This window comes from Ambystoma mexicanum, chromosome 8 (genome assembly GCF_040938575.1).
Source record: "Ambystoma mexicanum isolate Mex_15411 chromosome 8, UKY_AmexF1_1, whole genome shotgun sequence".
Lineage (NCBI taxonomy): Eukaryota > Metazoa > Chordata > Amphibia > Caudata > Ambystomatidae > Ambystoma > Ambystoma mexicanum.
This window is the reverse complement of record NC_090929.1, coordinates 1,621,865,270-1,621,883,786: the sequence shown is the minus strand read 5'-3', so window position 1 is coordinate 1,621,883,786 and position 18,517 is coordinate 1,621,865,270. Positions and strand designations below refer to the sequence as shown.

Genomic DNA, 18,517 nt, shown 5'->3' with positions numbered 1-18,517 from the left:
CATCAAGGGGGACAAACAATAAAGGAAGAGAACTGTATATTTTGTGATTGTATTACCTTTCAGCGGACGGTCGGAAGTCCCCAGTTTTACGGGGCCAGGTAAAGAAGGTTGATATTGTGGAAACAAAGCTGTAACATGGCCACACATTACGGGTCGGGGTCTGGGGTGAGGGGAAATGCTCCAACTACACCCCTCCAACACATTTGTACGTCACTATCACCATACAAGGAGAAAATTATAAAGTACAGTATAGACTGGACACAAGGAACAGACAACAAAATACTGACACTATGGCCGCCGAACGGTAGTTTTGACTCATACACACAAAACTCGCTATTGACATATATACACAACATGTACAAGGGAAAGAAATTACCTCACCATATAGAAGTGTTCAACTTATGGAAGATGTTCCAAGGAGCTAGGCCAGGGGCAATGGGAATGGTCACTATGGAAGGGGCAACAGAGGAGAAAAAGAGCGAGGACATGAAGGGAGTGAAGGAAGAAAAAGACAACAAAGAGCATGGGCACGGCGAGCGACAACGCACTATGCGCAGACGAGAGGAAGAAGGAAGGATCGGGTAAGGTATCAGAAGAGAAGGTGAAGGAAGGAAGGCACAGACGATATGCCTCTGGCAAAGGTAGTGAAGAAGGAAGAAGGGGGGGTTGTACCCAGTAATGGAATTAAGAGAACCCGATAGACAACTACTGACGGCCGCCGCGGGGTACTCCAACCCCGCATACAGCCCTCCACCATATGCCCCTACGGATAGCTACCAGAGGGGGTAGGAGGTGACCAGCACGACAAACTTAAATTACACACAGGCAGGAACGAAGAGGGGGAAGGAAGGTGGGGAGCACATCGCAACCATAGGACCAGACGAATGGGTAGCAGCACAGGTGCTTCTGAAACTCCGAGGGACAGTTACAGGGGAAGAAGAGGACATAGTGAGAAGGACGGCAAAGGATGAAAAGGGTGACACACAGAAAGAGACAGAGGTGAGTAAGACAAGAGAAGGTCAACTGTCACAGGCAGAGGAAAAAATGTTGGAGGAGAGGTTGGCTGAATTAAGAGACGCACAAAGTGCACTGATTAGACAGTTCAAGCAAGAAACACGAGGAAGGAAGAAGGAGAGAAAGGAGAATAGGGACGAGCAGGAGAGGGTGAAGGAACGAATGGATGAAAGGAAGAAGGAAGCAGAGCAGATGACGGCAATAGCAGAAAGGGTGTGACAAGCAGAACAACGAGACATGAAAAGGAGGGAAGAAGAGAAAGAAAGGGAAATGGATCTGTGGAAAAAGAAAATACTATCTGAAAGCGCCAGGACATATGAAGAAGGTAAAGTAATAGAGAGCATCTTAAAAAGGGAACGAGCAAAATGGGAAAGGAGAGAAGAAGAGAGGATATTAGCAAAGGTAAGTGCGGAGGTGTTGGAAGAAGTAAAAAGGAAAAGAGAGGAAATAGGTGGTGAAATAATAGGGAAAAAGGATGAGGAGAATGGAGATAGACGGGTGGAGCACGGTGTAAGAACACACATGCCAGGATTTGGAGGTGACCACAACGTCGACACAAGGGGCAGCTGTTAAAGGAAAAGAGCACAAGGAAACAGACTTAATAGATCTAAAAACGGTGACAGTGGGTGGAAAACGCACGACCTGGGGATTATCTTTTCCTGCTGGATTTTGTAGTGAGGAGGAAGAATGTTTAGGGAAAAGCGGAGGAGATGGTAATGGGGAAAGTTTAGAGAAACTGTACATCACACGCACAAACCACGAGTCACCATGGTCGTGCGAAAGAAGGGAGTTAGATACGAAAGGTAGGGAGAAGGTAAAGGAGGTAGCAAGTAGAGCGTCACAACTAGTGCCACTGACACCGGTACAAACGCCATGCACATTAACATGACCTGTAGCACCACGCCCACTGACACCCACCCCTGCACAAACCCCATATGTCGACAGGCTTAGAGACCTCCCAGGACGCAGGCAGGAAGAACGGGCGAGCACGCCCATGGTAAGAGAAGAGGGTAACAAGAGAGGGTGGAAGGATGGAGGGGATGAAAAAACAGACCACTGTACTATTGAAATGAGGGGGTACAATCTAATGCCACTCCTGGAAAGGGGAGGGGCCAGACCACAATATGTCCCCTGGAAGCATGCCGATAAAGAGAATATTAAATGCAGACTCCCATCGCTAAGTGGAGGAGCAGGGAAGTGGATATATGAGATGGAAAAACACACGGCGGGACAAAAACTAGCGGTGGGGGACGTGAAGGAGCTCTTAATATCAATACTGGGGGATGCTGCAGACATCTGGAAAAGGGCGGGCTTCCCAGGGGTCACAGTGACAGACACGTCACATGATGGAGCGCCATTTGCAAATTGCAGAAATGCGCTGTGGCAGGCTTTAAGGGTTCAGTACCCAGACACTTCAGGCATAGGAGCAATAACGTCACGCAAGATGCGTGAGAATGAGGATCCTGTTGATTACATCCAGGAGATTCAGGAGAAGTGACGCTTGGAAACGCGGGAACCGTGGGATAAAACATTAGCAATTTTCTACCATATATTAATACAAGGGCTCCCGGAGCAAGTACAAAGACAGCTGAAGAAAATAGCGGGTATGGAAGTTAAAACCTGGCCGGAGATACAACTGACTATAGTACACCACTGCAGGCTGTGGCAGGAAAAGATGAAACAAAAGGAGGAAGATAGGAAGGCCGAAGAGGCGAGACTGGTACAAAAGAAGTTATCCAAATATGCCAAGGAAGGAGCACTAATAACACCCGCCCCCACACAGGTCACGGGTGCACAAGACACAACACGTAGCACAACTACAACAGTCAGCACAAGTAATAACACAGCAGATGCCCCCACCATACACGGCATACACAGGAGGAGGATACGTGCAAATGGGAAATGGATACTCTAACAACTACAGGGGGAGGGGTGGTGTGATGAGAGGGAGGGGCAATGGCCAACAGGCACAACAACAAAGAGGGTTCAGGGGCTACTACCAAAACGGACAGCAAGGATACCAAGACAGCGCTGGGGGTTTCCCATGGTAGGCCAGAGAACCACCAATATGTTGGATTTGTGGGATGGTGGGACACATGTCACGCACATGTAGAATGAGACACACCCCACCAGCTTGGAGGGAACCAGGGCAACAAGGGCATATGGGGGAGCAACAAGTTTAACAATAGCAAGACACTACCGTGCACCCCGCACCAACAAGAGTCCACGCAACAACCACAGCAACAGGTATAAACATATACACCACCACAGCAACAGGTACAAACAAACACACCACAACAGCAACAGACATTAGCAACACTACACCATCAAGTGCAACCGGTACAACAGCGCACACAAGTACAAGACAATGCAGTATCAAGAACTAATGAACAAGTACGGCATACACAGCTGGGGAAAGTGACAATATTGGGCCACAACCCTTACACGGGGAGCGGTCAGTCACTATACTCACAATAGGACAGCCCACAGATGTCTTTGATGTGTCCCATCCTATCGGTTACACCTAACACTGTGGAGGAACCACGCATACAGGTGGCGATAGGTGACAAAAAATTTTCCTTTTTAGTTGAGACCGGGGCCACTAGGTCTTGCATAAGGGAAGGGAAGTTTAAATCGTCAGGCGAAGCCATGCACACTCAAGGATTCTCTGGGGCTCGAGGGTTGGTTCCCTTTACTGATAACACCTCCTTATCTATCGGAGATCATGACATGTCTCTTCCACTTCTGTATTCGAAGCAGTCACCAGTAAACATACTTGGGAGGGACATAATGAGCAGATTAAATATGATAATCTCCTTCACGGAGAACGGCATAATTTGTTCCACACCAGGAATAAACATGCTCACAGCACGACAAATACTGCACGCTTACTGTGGCCAAACAGTAGCTCGGGCTGAGCCTGTAGATGGAGAGATGTTCCAATATGGAACAGACATGGCATTTGGATGGACGCCTGGAATTGAGGGCAAGATTTGGAGAAGGCCAGCAGCATACTTATTCAGACCAGAGACCCCAGCAAGTGAACCAGAGGGGAAGGTAATTTTAGTGAGCATCGAGAGCATCATGGCAACTGCAGATTACATCGCAGTACATGCCCAAGACAGGGAGGGGAGGGCCTGGAGGGCTGTAATAGCACTGGCTGAGGGGTGCAGGCTCACACAGGTATCTGATGAGGAGCTCTTCTCAGAAAATAAAGGAGAAGGAGAGATGGTGTTTATGATGAGTTTTGACATCTGGCTGAGAGTGACATACAAGCAAGTGGCACTAAAAATGGCAATGGCACTAGAGGCACCTGCCTCTACACCAGTACCATTTCATGAGGAAGACTTGGCAGCAGTACCAGCATCCCTGTGGACCACCAGTCCATATGACATTGGCTGCATCAAGAGCATTGGAGGAGTGAAAATAAAACTGAAAAAGGGAGCAATATTACCAAGGGTGAAACAACACCCACTATCAAAAGAGGCAGATGAGGGCATATATGAAACAATAACAGCCCTGATAAACAATGGCATATTAGTACCATCAGAATCACCATGCAACACGGCGGTGTACGCAAAGCGAAAGGAGTGTCTTGGCGTTTCATCCAGGACCTTAGGCCCTTGAATTACATTGTAGAGGCAGAGTACCCCCTAGCAGCAAACCCAGCCACCATACTATGTGGAATACCGGCAGAGGCATCACGGTTAACCGTGATTGACCTCAAAAATGCATTTTTCCTCGATACCTCTGCACCCAGATTCACAAGACTTGACAAGCTTCACATACAGGAACACAAAATGTAAACATACCAGGTTGCCTCAAGGGTACTGCGAGTCACCATCTTCAACAGAGTAATACAGATGGATTTGGGAAACATTGAGATGGAGAGCACGGTGCTGCAATACGTTGATGACATCATTTGCAGCACCACTGAAGAAAGATGCAGAAAGGACTCAGTAAAGATGCTCACAGTGTTAGCTGAGAAGGGGCACAAGGTGGACAAACAAAAGTTACAGTACTGTCAGGAACAGGTACTCTACATTGGCCAACTTATCTCTCAGCATGGAAGGAACATTGCACCACAAAGAGCACAAGCCATAACCAACACTCAACAACCACAGACAGTGAGAGAACTACAGCAATTTCTGGGCTTATGCAACTACTGCAGGGCATGGGTTTTTGACTACAGTTCATACATAGGACCCCTGCTCGAAGCCCTCAGAGAAGCACAAAAAGGGGACAGGAAGATGGGGTGGACAAGAGAAATGCAAGAGGCATTCAATGAATTGAAACACACCATGTCTACAGCACCTGTGCTAGCCACTCCAAACTATAAACACCAATTCTTCATTTTTTCACATTGCGACTCAGCAGTAATGAAGGCAGTACTGACACAAAAAACAAGCATGGGACACAAGCCCGTGGCTTTCTACAGCAGACACTTGGACCCTGTAATGTTGGGTCACTTCCCTTGCGAACAAAGCCTGGCCACTGCAGCTTTTGCGTGGAAAAATCTTCATCAATAACAATGGGGTGCCCCACCACACTATTCGTGGAACATGCCCTCTTTGCCATCTTGAACAAGCCTAAATCTACACTGACCACCCAGCGAGCATCAGGTTATGAAATTATTCTTTCCAGGCCAGAGTTGACGATTGTAAGGTGCAGCAGGATTTATAGCTGAGGTAGTTGAGGATGGTGACTATACTCATGACTGCACACAAGCCATTGAACTTTACTGCAGCACAAGAAAAGTTGAGGAAAATGCGCTAGCAGGGGGAGACATAATGTACATTGATGGGTCATCAACGATCGAAAGGACAGGAGCAGCAGTGGTTAAGTTGACAGAGGATTGGATGTATGTGCCAGTAAAGTGTGTCCAACTACAACAAGCCGCAGAGCTGGTGGCTCTAATTTTGACTCTGAACTCTCTCTATATGACGATAATATGGAAATCTCTGTCGTCCTTGAGGAAAATGCTACTTGGAGCCCAAATTCCAGCGTATGAAATTTTCACCAACGAAAATGACCAAACAAAATCAAGTATACTTAGTATATGGAAGTCAAAAATAAATAAGATCATGAAAGCTGCGAACATTTCCTTCGCTGAGCTGCCCGATCGACCCCAGCATGCAAAGAAAAAAACTAGAAACCTGGGACTGGATCCACACCCACGATCATTGAGCAACCCTCAAAACTACTCCACCCGGTCTTCTGAACATGTTGAAATTACACTCCCAACCTAAGTACCTAACAATGTGGCCTTCTCGTCATCACAGGAACCAATTTTTGAGATTCAGACTGAATGCACTGAACAATAGAGAAATGTTATGGCTGCGACGCTCAAAAGAAACAGTCTCGGATAAATGCAGGTTTTGCAATATAGGCGAAGTTGAGTCACTAAAACATCTAATAACAGGTTGTACACTCAGCTCATTACTTTACGAGAGTTACACCTACGTAGCTTTAAACCTACATAATACGATGCCGAAGAATGGTGGGAAACCGTTTCGGCTGGGGAAAATATCAGGCTAATCTGCAGTATAGTCAATTTCCTTGACGCTATATTGACTATAAATTGAATCTGTATCACGATGACTGGAACTAGTCAATGTCTGGAAAAATCTGAAGGAACTTTGATGTTAAAGTTGCACGAAGCTGTGCACCTGTATTTAAATTCAAGTGGAATAGAAAGAAAAGTTAAACCTTGTGACGTCTCAATGTAACAAAAGTTTGATATATCTATTAAACTGAAGTTTTACAATAAAAGTTTTTTAAAAAAAGATATATATTCGTTTTCTCAGTAAGCCCACTCATATGTGATCTCGTCTTCATTGAAACACTTCTCTGATTCGTTCTATTTTCAAATCTTACCGAAAAAACATAAAACAGAACCAGTATTAGAAAAGAGAACCTTACAGAGGAAGAAAAACATCATCTCCCCATTGGAGGAATCACCTGTCCTTCATAAGAGAAGACACCCTCCCCAGTTTACATCAGCCAGCCATTAATCCTTCCTTGTTTTGTTTTAGGACTCATCTCAAGAGGCTTTGACTGGCTCTGTTCTTCCTTTTCTTCCCTCGCCTTATTACAGTGGGGTAATGGCTATAAATTCTAGGACAGGAGATTGCAATGTTTGGCTCTCCAGATGTTTTGCACTACAACTTCCATCAACCCTAACCAGCATAATCAGTGATGGGAGATTGTGGGAGTTGAACTCCAAAACATTTGGACAGCTACAGGTGGAAGGCCTCTGCTCAAGTGGAATCCCACTGGAAACAAGTATTAGGGCAAAGATGTAAGGATGGCTAATTCTCAGTGCCTCAAAAGCCTACCAAAGGGATTATTGATCTTTTCCAGGTTCCCTAATCCAGTAAATAGTCAAGCTTGTGTCTGGTCAATTGCCTTCCTATGGATATAGAGCCCACTAGCCTATTGGTAACATCAGTCCTAGGGATATACTTTTTGCCATTTCTAACAAGTACTCCCCCATGCTAAGGGGATTAGTCAAGACTAGATATTCTCATTATCAAGCTGCAAGTCGCCCTCCTGGGCGCCATCAATACATCAAAACACTCCTACCAGCATGTATTTACCCCCCCCCCTGACCTATACAGCCAAAGATCGTCATTTTGTGCCAGTTAACCAGCTTCATATTTGTATGTTTTCCGACTGCTATCGGGCCGTCTTGCAAACACAGGTACATGCAGCATAAGGCTATGGGCCTCATTACACGGTAGGCGGAGAACCATGGCGCTATTAGCGCCATGGTTCATGCCGGTAAAATACCAGCACCGCCTTGGTGGAAAGGGGAATTTCCGCCCCATTCCAAGGTTGGCGGGGCGGTACCGTAATTAGCTCCCTGGGTCCCTTTGCGGGTTGGTTTTTAACGCCTGCAAAAAGCAGGCGTTAAATTTCCCAACCCGCAAAGGGACCTCGTAGTAAGGCGGTAAGGATTTACCGGTACCGTTACCGGTAAACCCTTACCGCCTACCGTGTAATGAGGCCATATGTCTCTTAATTTCAGAAATCATAAGAGTCAGCATCTCATCTTCCTTGTTAATGTTCCTCTTTGGCTTGCACACATCCTCTGTAATAGAGGAGGTGGTCTGAAACACCTACTACGAGACTGTGGAGCTCTTTTATATCCACCCCCCCTTCATTATCTTAACTAGTAAAGATGCAGCTGTCGCTCTCCCTCCCCCTCTCCTCCTTCACCTCCTCCTCCAGTTACCCCTTCCATAATCCACCCAATGAGATGTGCCATATTATGTCCACATGGGCAACAAGACTTCATTACTTAACTGTTTGGAGATCGAAGCAGCAGATTCTCCATTCTCCATTAAGGCAGCAGCCAAACGTTTAAAATGGCCTATACACCATCTTGTGAGTCGGCAAAACTAAACCGTTGGTTCTATGACTCAGCAGGGCCAGGCCAAGCCTCTGTCAATTGAGTGGGGCTGAAATAAGTCAAAGACAACACAAGTGTCCTTGTTCCTAAAATTGTGAGCCGATAAATGAAGTGCTGCGATTGCACACCGAAATGATGGACTTGGAACCATCTGCTGCAATCTCCAAACTGCTTTTCTTGCAATGGGGAGGTTGCGCATAACAGATCACAGAAATGGAAATCTGCCTGGGCGGCTGGGAAAAGGGCTCACTTTCTCTGAAGTGCATGCATGTAGGGTGCAAAGATTCAAGTTGCAAGCTACTAGGCAGCCATAAAAAAGAAACTTGCCACCTCAATTCCATACATACACACAGCACACCCATTTGTACTGGCCAAGAGTCAAATTTTGCTAGCCAATGGATAGTGGCGAGTGCAAATGTTGCACCCTGAATTATATGTATGATGAAATGTGTTCAAGGATCTACTTTTGTGGGTTCCAGGTGATAATGTCCCTGCAAAAATGTTGTCTGGCAAAGATGTCACCAAAACATGACTGGTTTGCAGGGACATTATCACATTGAACATGCGGGGGACACACCTGCAACCCCTGCTCCCCTTGTCCCCATATATAAAGTCCCCACAGCCTTTTCCCAGCGACCATATGCATGGGAATAATATTACTGGATACCCTTTTGTGACAGTATACTAGACACCAAGATTACTTGAATCCCACCCATCACGCTAACATTTACATTTTTCAAAAATAGTGATATTTATATATATATATATATATATATATATATAATACATCAGAAAGACACACACCCGACCCACACCAAAACATACTATTTTTTTTTTTTAAAACAAATGCTTATTCTGTTCATTTCCCCAACAAGAAATATTACAAGCTTCTTGAACACAAGCATCTCCTGCTCTCCCAACAGCTTTGAAAACTGTAATGGGATCAATTATCCCTGCAAAAGCACCAATATAAAATGTTTTATTAAAATAATGCAAATTAATTTTCTACAACGGATCATATTACATTGAGCTCCACGCAATGTTTTCTCAGACAAGTGAAACGTACCCAGTAGAAACACTATCATCAAGTTACTATGTTTTGTTAATGTGCTTTTATACTGTGCCAATTTACCACCAAAAGTAGTTTCATAGCACCCTACCCACACGTTAACTAAGAAATCATTACCTTTTCAAGAAAGTCCATGTGAAAATACTGTTAAGATTACACTGGGAAATGCATGGCAGACTCTGCATCATGAAGTGGCTGATTGTTATGGCTTCAGCACACTTTCTTACTCACCAAGAGTCAATTATCGCTAACCAAAGACTAGTGGCAAGCACAAATTCCGTTCCACCACTAAAAAAGGCAAGATCCAATAAAACCAAAAAATATGAGATGAAGCACAAAAGTGAAAACATGCAGTGTGCCAAGCAGCAAACAAAAAAAGAACCTCTAAAAAGCAGCAATCCACAGATCTCTCCCTAACTTGCATGGTAACACCATCTTCTACAAAATAGTTCACGCTATAACAGAGCTTTCACAATGATGCACTCTGAGAGCAGCCGATTAATGCCAGTGCCCCTCTTGTATCTCACAGGCTGCTGCCAGGGGTCTGACAGAGTGCTAAACCGTGTGGTAGGCAGACCTAAAAGCAACACCACTATGGATGTTGAATGTGGACAACGGTTTCAAAGAAAACACCCTGTAAGGTAAGGTCTGCTGATAATAAAATACTGACTCATTATGATTAAAACATGCTTCCTCAATTTGTGTGCTACGCTTCAAGGACATCACCTCGCCCTGCCCCTGTACTCTTTTTCATCAGACTCAAGCACTTCGCAGGTACTTTGAAAGGCTTGGCAAAGTTAAGAGTCTTTGCTAAACAAAAACTTAAAATGCAGGAACATTCATTTTATTTCCAACTGCGTCCTCTAAAGATTGCCCCTCTATTTATCAGAAGAAAAACATAGAAAATTGACTGGAGAGGGAAAAGGAAAAAGACTTGTGCCTACTACACAAGTCAGTAGCAATGGGACAATGCTATATCCATACTCCAGGAATATCTTGATTGGAATGTTTGCACCAGGCCATAACTTTACTCTTCCCCATTACAAATAAATACTTTCAAATTGAATGGCGGAATTTCTCAGTTTAGGTGTACTCACTAATTGCACCAGGTGGGCATGGGAAAAACAGGGCCCATAGTAAAACACTAAGTGCAATCATCTCTGTCCAATCATCACTGGATTGCTAACATCCTCCAGATATAGTACTCGAAGGATGTCTGTGCAGTAGGGACTGGGCATGGGCACAGGAAACTCTTATGCTTCGAAATTCTTTAAGGATCACGTTTTTTTGGGGTGAACAGACAGATGTCACAGCCATTTTATGCTCCCACTCGAATCCTTAGGTTTTTCAAATGAGTATATAGTCACTTGCACTTTAATCTTAGGAAATGTGTTGTGAAAAATGAAATGTCCACCAAGCCCAGAGCGGATTATGCACTTATAGATTCTAGTATACAACCATTTTATTGTAGACCTTTTTGTCAAACGTAAAGAGATGTGCCATTCTTATGTTCCCAAAATGTTCGTTGATTGTATGCAAAGCAAGAGTGTAACCGACTGTCCATTTTGGAATTATAAGCTTCCATCAGTAAATAATGTTTATGGTTATTGTGGGTTTTGATAACGTGCTTTGCTCTGTACGACAAGCGCAACTTTATCATGCCTTCAATATATACTGGAAGTGATCATTAGAAATGATTATTGTAAAATGTTAAAAGAGCCAGTTTACACTGTTAGTACATTTAAACAATTCATTTTTTAATAGTTTCTTATGCCAATAATACACACAATTTAGTCTCTCAAAACGCCCTCTCTTCTTGGAAGGGGTCTCGCCCAGATTAAAACCAATGATCTGTTTCTTCTGTGAAAACCAGGGCAATGTTAAACGTTTCCCAATGGACACTTAGCAGTACTGCTGGACCATCACCATGTTACAGTATTCACAAACAAGATATAAACAGTTCAATACTCCAGCCCCGCCCTCTGGATCCTTGCATGGTCTGTTAGAACCCCAGCAAAGCTTATCCACGTCCTCCTCACAATATGCCCTCCCAGTGCGATGGTGTCATTACTGCAGGAATAAGTGAAGACAATGCATGTCTCAAAATCTCTGGTTCTCCTTGTTCCAAAAGACTCTTGCTTGCACTTTCCAATAGTTCAAAAGAAATTACAACTCTTTGTTTCTCCCATTGCATCAAAGAGTTCAACACAACTTCTAGGAAACAAAAACACTTCCACAGTTCATCTTTAGCAACAGCAAAGTTTTGTCAGGATGATTTCACAAGATAATGTGGTGGTCTAGCCACTTCTTCACAGTCTTTACCACAACACAGTACTTCAACAACTTTTACCTGATCCACTTACCTGCCAGGTCTACTCGCCTGCCAGTACTAAAAGCTTCTAACACTACTACAAGTACTGTGGTAAAGGTTCACTTCAACAATTTAGTGAAGTCTTTTGGTTTTCAACATCAGCAACGAACACTTCTGAGAAGACACGAGACATGCTGATGTCGTTTATGCCCCATGCAATGAAGATTATGCTCTTCTCCGCCTGAATGCTTTCTGTCGGGGGACAGCGTTTCTGCCACTCTTGTTTTCCCGGACTTACATCAATCAACTGCTGAAAATGGCTTTTTATATCACACTTGCTCTTCTTTGGTTTAGTCAATGCTTGTTGGCCTCTTCTTCTCTTAAGCAATAGGGGTTACAAATGTCTAGCTTCTTAAATGCCCTCTCTTGGCTTTGGTAATGGCGCTTTTTATTTCCTCCTTTTAATATTGCCCTCTTTAGATTTTGGCAATTACAATTATAACCTTCTTTTGTGTTCCGAAGGTTTTTATTGTGCCCCTTTAGCTGCTTGATATCAGATTGGTATGCCTTAATCTGCCACTTTAGTTCCAGGGTCACACAAGACTAGTGAACTGCCGCTGCCTCTGTCACTTCTGCTTCCTCCGCTTCCCGCTGCCCGGTAGGCTTCTTTCTACTTCTCACAGTCCGCGCCGGTCGGGAGAGGAGCGTTCCTCACCTACCACTGGAGTACAAGTTACTTTGGGGAAAGATTCTTGCATTAACACTTCCCGCCGCGCAACCGCTGCATACAAGGCCACAATGGGGGTGGCTTTCTGGAATAATGCTTCCCACCGTGCAACCTCGGCATACAGGGTTCTTCAAGGGTAGAGACACTTACGAAACCGCCATCCGCTTCACAAAAAGAGGTGGCTCTGGCGTCTCTGCTTCCCTTCAGCTGCAACATGGAGTCTCGACCAGAACTTCACATTCTCCTAATGGCCTGCACGTGAGGCGAGGGGCTCCTTTATACTCACCAGATCCTCTCAGGTGTGGGTCATAATAATCATTAGACTGCACCTTGCAGTCCAATGCCTCCAAATCCCTCTTCCTTGTCCCAGAACTTTGGCCATTGTGGGACTTGAAGTCCCCAATGTTCAAATGACTTCTCTTCTACAATATCAACTTTACAATAAGCCATAAAAGTGTAGGGTGTCAGGGAAAGTTATTAAAGGGGGGGTTCCCATTCCTCATAATTCTGTCACAATGATACATATTTGTTATTCTGCATGAACCTGCAAAATGGCATTGAGACCAGTTTCCCCCAACCTTTTGCTTGAGAAATGCCCAAGGACTTCTTCACCCACGGAAACTTTCGGCACTATGAAATCTATGCAATGGAGTCAATGTTAGGCATATACGATCCTTCTTCCCTACCATGGCTCTTGTCTGGAAGACATTGTAGTCACTGCTACTTATCTCTGCCCTCTGTACCGCTTATCGGGCACTATTAGCACCCACTTATGTCTGCCTCTTCAAACTTTCAGACAGACACTACACAAATATTTCTGCTGCATCCCTGAAAGACATCAGCGTGTACCGCTTCTGCCTGTGTGTCAGCTGCTTTCATCTTTAGGGTTTGAAATTGCCAGAAGCTGGCAGCTATTTACCTCATGCTTGTGTCCGGGAAGGGCCTGGATAGCTTGTTGCCAAGTTACAAGGTGTGTGCCTTTTACCCCCAAATTACAGTGGTCTGCAACCTGCAGCTCTCCAGAGGATTTTGCACTACCACTCCCATGGTCCCTTGTTGAGTGACTGGCTTGTGGGCACACTGGCCAGCCAGATCATTGTTGGGGCACCCAGCACATAAGGATGCCCCTGTGGTCACACAGCTGGTACTTGTATTGCTGTGGTCACAGAGACTTACTTGGTTGCCGGGGGCCCCCGGATTCATCAGTGGGGCCGTTGTCACATGGCTGGACAGTGGCCTGGGGCTACCCAGGTTACACACGCATATCGGGGATCACCCAGACCTGCAGGGGGCTCTGCAGTACCATGGTCACACAACGTCAACCTGCAGGCCAGGGTTACAGCACCGTGATCACATGGCAGGCCCAGTACATGAGATTCGAGAAAGAAGTTACATTCATGGAGTCTGCCGCCATTTTAATGCACGTGCCGGCTGAGACTCCTTTTATTGGGAGCCAGTCATGACACACTCTTAAAGGGGACATTAGCACAACCCTCCTTTTTCATCAAACAAAAATGACAGACATACATGTTACCCAATTTCACAGCCGCTGGTGCATCACAAATTATTCTGTTACTTACATACAATTACCTACACCTTCTTGTCGAGCAGTTGACCATAAGGTCAGCAAACACATCACGGGGGAACCTTTATTACACAGGGGAGGTGGGAGCCCCCCCCAATCAAACACTGTGACCCACTACTGGATGCATTTTAACTATGCCCACCATTTGCAGGATTTCATCTTCACATACCCATAATTACTCTGACCACTTTAAGCACATCAATAACATGCGGGCTCACAGCATCAAATGTACGTATTTACTAAGTCCTCTGAGCATTTAGCGCCATGCACGGCGACAGCTTAACATCGCACGCACCGTTGCCTGTGAGGAGCAGGGGGTATGACCGGCTTCTGACACACACTAGGTATCGTGGCCACAAGGATAGGCCCAGTCATGTGGTTGGGAGACCACACACTTAGTTGAGAGCATATTTGCTAAACTGGCAAAGCCGCACCCGGGGGCACGTCTGCTGCAGTTTCTGGGTTCGTGGGGGACATTGGGCAAACACACTTGGGACATGCCATTTGATTAGTACTGGCCAGGGGGGGTTGCTCGCCATCTTCTCTGTAGCGGGTGTGGGGCGTGCACCAACAAGCACCTTCGCTGGAATGCAAAGCTGCACCCAGGTACACCATGGCCCCATCTGCTACTGTGCTTGGCGGTCTGGCTGGTAGCAGCTCAGGGGCTTCGATTGCCCTCACTCTTCCAGGCAGGAGCTCTTTCATTACTTCTCCAAGAGCAGACATGCGCTATTTGCCTTGCTTTTCACCATTTTTTTCCTGGAAGTGCAAATGTGCACTGTTTTACCTCTTTCTTTTCCAACCAGCTCCCATCTTGGAGCACACGGCATCCACTCTGCTTCATTCGCTTGATATTCCAGTCACATCAGAATGAGATACTTCAGAACTTTATTTATAGACACAGTGACTTTCACTTGAAATACATTTGGGGCAGCACTTCCAGATGGATAAATTCGTCACCCCAAGCACATTCCACTCTGGCACACTCGCCTTCCTGGCACAGCACTTACCCCCGATCACACATGCAAAATTCACAGTGGGAGCCGTTCCACAGCTCGCCGTGGTACCGGACAATGTGTCATTTTGTTCCGACCCTTCTCACAGGTGGCTTGAGCGCAGGGCTGGGTGTAAAACCTGGTCTGTCCTCTGCTAAATATGCATGTCTTGCAAGTATTTTTCATCCACTGCCCACCATGCTCGTACACTTTTCCAGATACCGAATAGGACTTTAAAGGTATTCAAGGCAACACTGTCCTGGGGCCAGCGCCATGTGTTCATCCTTTTACCAAAATGCTTTAGTCTGCTGCACGTCGTCCTCAATGGTATGTTGTCCATATTGGGCACTTAGGCCCTATCCCGAATACTCGCATCTAGGTGTTCTTGCCATTTCTACTGTGTGTTGAAACCTAGGCTTTTTTTCCCTCTATACTGGACTCCTGAATCTGGATGGTTGATGGTTGTATTGCTGCAGTGTTGGCATCATGCTTCTTTCTCACCCCTATCAGGCCTTCCTTGACCGCCTCTCCCCTCCTACTCTCTTCCAGATCACCTGATGGGGTCTCTAGACAAGTCTTCTCTATGAGTCTCATCCAACAGTTGCTCCCCTACTCCTCCAGAACTATCAAGGACAATGTTACCTCCCTTGTTCCAGCCTTGACAGATTCTGCAATCACTCCTTGACACTGGCACCTTCCTGCTACTCCTCAAGCACTCCCTTGTGCACCCTCTCCTCTAAGAACAAGCAGTGCCTTAAGTGGGCCGGGGCCTGCAGGGTCCAGGACCCGGCAGTCTCCCGAAAGTGGGGCTGAGCCGGGGCCCTGCCAGGGGCCCCCCGGTCCCACACAACATTGACGGGACTCATTATCCCACCACTGCTGCAGCTGCGATGGGAGATGTGGGCGCCATTATGTTAGGCAAGCGGACAGAAGTGCCAGCCACAGCGATGCTGTGGCTGGCTGGCACTGCTGTCAGTCAGTCAGTGTAACTTCCTATGATAACCCCTCATCAGGGTAATCAGAGGAAGTTACTGTCCCTTTGTTTGCCCTCCCCAGGTCACTGACCCTCGCGAACCCGCGGGCTCCGTGATCTAATATGCAGATTAGATCACGGAGCCCGCGGGTTCACAGAGGGGGAAAGGTGCCTCGGGCTCAGTGATCTCTGCTCAGAGCAGATAGATCACAGAGCCCGAGGCGTCTATCTCCGTCAACAAAGCTTTATAAAAGATGCCTTGAATTGTGTATGTTTCAAGCCATCTTTATAAACGTAGAAATATATCTATGTTTATAAAAGACAGCTTGAAACGTACACAATTCAAGGCATCTTTTATAAAGCTTTGTCAACAGACAAAGCTACCTTGGGTTTTGTCCGTCATCAACGCTTTATAAAAGATGCCTTGAATTGTTTACTTGTGAAGCCATCTTTTAGAAACATGTTACAAATGTCTATGTTTATAAAAAGGTGGCTTGAAAAGTACACAAACCATAGTAGTACGCATACAAACATAAATGCTCACATACATTTATATATTTGTTTGCGCACCTTATTATGATTTGTGCACTTTTAGGCCACGCCCACAATGCTAGCCACGCCCCCAAACGAGGGCCCCCCCTCAATTTCTTACCCCACTTAAAGCACCGAGTACAAGTACAATGTTAGCCTTCTCCTCCCTCCCGAGCATTAGCCTTCCTCGCCTCCCCCCCCCCATTTCTGTTACTGCACTTCCATGCTATGAACTGTTTCTTAACCTAGTAAGAACGTTATAGTCTTCTTCCCTGTGCATCCCCATCCATCACTTCCCCCTCCTCCCCATTGCCCTGCACTTACACGATTTGAAAGTCTCAAGACATAGTAGGAAAGTTGTTTTTTTCTTACCTGTGTGACCGCCCCACCTACTCCTGCCATCCCCATCTTGATGCGGCTTGAAATAGCATTTTGCTGTACACGCACATTATAAATTACCCAATAAATAAATCCTTCACATACAGCACAGTCGAGCACTCTGCTGTGTAGCACTGCACCACGCCAACCCTGCAAACACACTCGCAACACATGACCTTCGTTAAGCAAATGCCCGTCCAAGCGGCACAATGAGCCAGTACCAACACATTTTGGACTGCAATTTCATTAAGAAAACTGCTCCCATATCTGTCAAAGATTAAATGCATAATACATTCATAGTTTGCCTTACAAGTGCAAGTTAAATTTGCAAATTGCTACGTGCACACAAACTCCTTATTGCAGGATTATCCAGAAACGTGCAGCTCCTACTTAAGTTCTTCTTTCAATCCGTGATAGGGTTTCCGCTCTGCTCATTTGAGGGGGCTCACATGGATCCATCTCTCTGGTCATCAGGGGTCACCACCCTCCCTATTGCCTCCTCCACTTCATGTGTACCTACCCGACTTTGCACCTGTACTTTTCTGCAGATAGCAAGTGCGCCCCCTATCTGCCACCACTCCAGTGTTTTGCAATCACTCACTAGCCCACCTCCACGTGCCCCGAGCTCCTCCCGTCCAGCATACCTCCCAGCAGCTTCTCCTTGAGCCGATTGAGGTACTCTGCAGAGGTGGGTCCCTTGGGCTTGAAGATGGGGAAGAGTCCGCTGAGGGAGAGTAGTCGCGCCGCTTTCCTGCAGTGAGCATCCCCCATGCTGCCAGCAGCAGCCTCGGCAGCCATAGAAACGGGGAGGCGGGGTCTGTCGGCCCGTCTCGGCTTCCTTACCCCTCCCAGACACGTGTCCGTCTTCGCTGTCTACTCCTCCGAGGCAGTGAGTCTGACGGCCCGTCTCGGCTTCCTTCCCCCTTCTAGACGCGTGTCCGTCTTTTCCGTCTACTCCTCCGAGTCAGTGAGTCTGTCGGCCCGTCTCGGCTTCCTTTCCTCTCCCACAGGCCACCCACACGCGTGTCCGTCTTCGCTGTCTACAACTCCGAGTCAGTGAGTCTGTCAGCCCGTCTCGGCTTCCTCTTCGCCACAGGCAACCATGGGTGTGTCCGTCTTCGCTGTCTACTCATCATTCAGACGCGAGGTTCCCACGCGCAGACGTATAGTCCACTTTCCATCTCCATGCACCACCTTGATCACCCGTGACCCCAGCACTAGGATATAAGCAAGAATTGATCAGTGGTTGATTGTGTTTAGTTCATAGAACGTTCCAATAACATGACGCTTTCATTTACCGCACCATGTCTTACTCCTCCTGCATGCAGCCTACTAAACATAACTTGACGCATGTGTTAATTGATCCTGTCCTAAATGCTGAAATGGTTGGTAACCGGCTACCCTAATCGTCCCATCTTCCAAATATTACATAACACCGCCATGTACAGAGACCGTTCACATCCATCTATGATGTGCAATTTCAAGTTTTCCAGTTCCATGCGTGAGAAAGCCATCCAGTC

General features: G+C 46.2%; 1 protein-coding gene across 1 annotated transcript in view; it reads right to left on the bottom strand.

The window, feature by feature from the left end:
- The window catches only part of TRUB1 (TruB pseudouridine synthase family member 1), a 296,367-nt gene extending 278,399 nt beyond the window's left edge, over positions 1–17,968 (bottom strand). The window contains exon 1 of the mRNA XM_069611896.1: positions 17,642–17,968. Coding sequence (XP_069467997.1) covers positions 17,642–17,795 — 154 coding nt within the window. The 5' untranslated portion in view covers positions 17,796–17,968. The remainder of the gene's footprint in view (positions 1–17,641) is intronic.
- Positions 17,969–18,517: the final 549 nt, after the last annotated feature.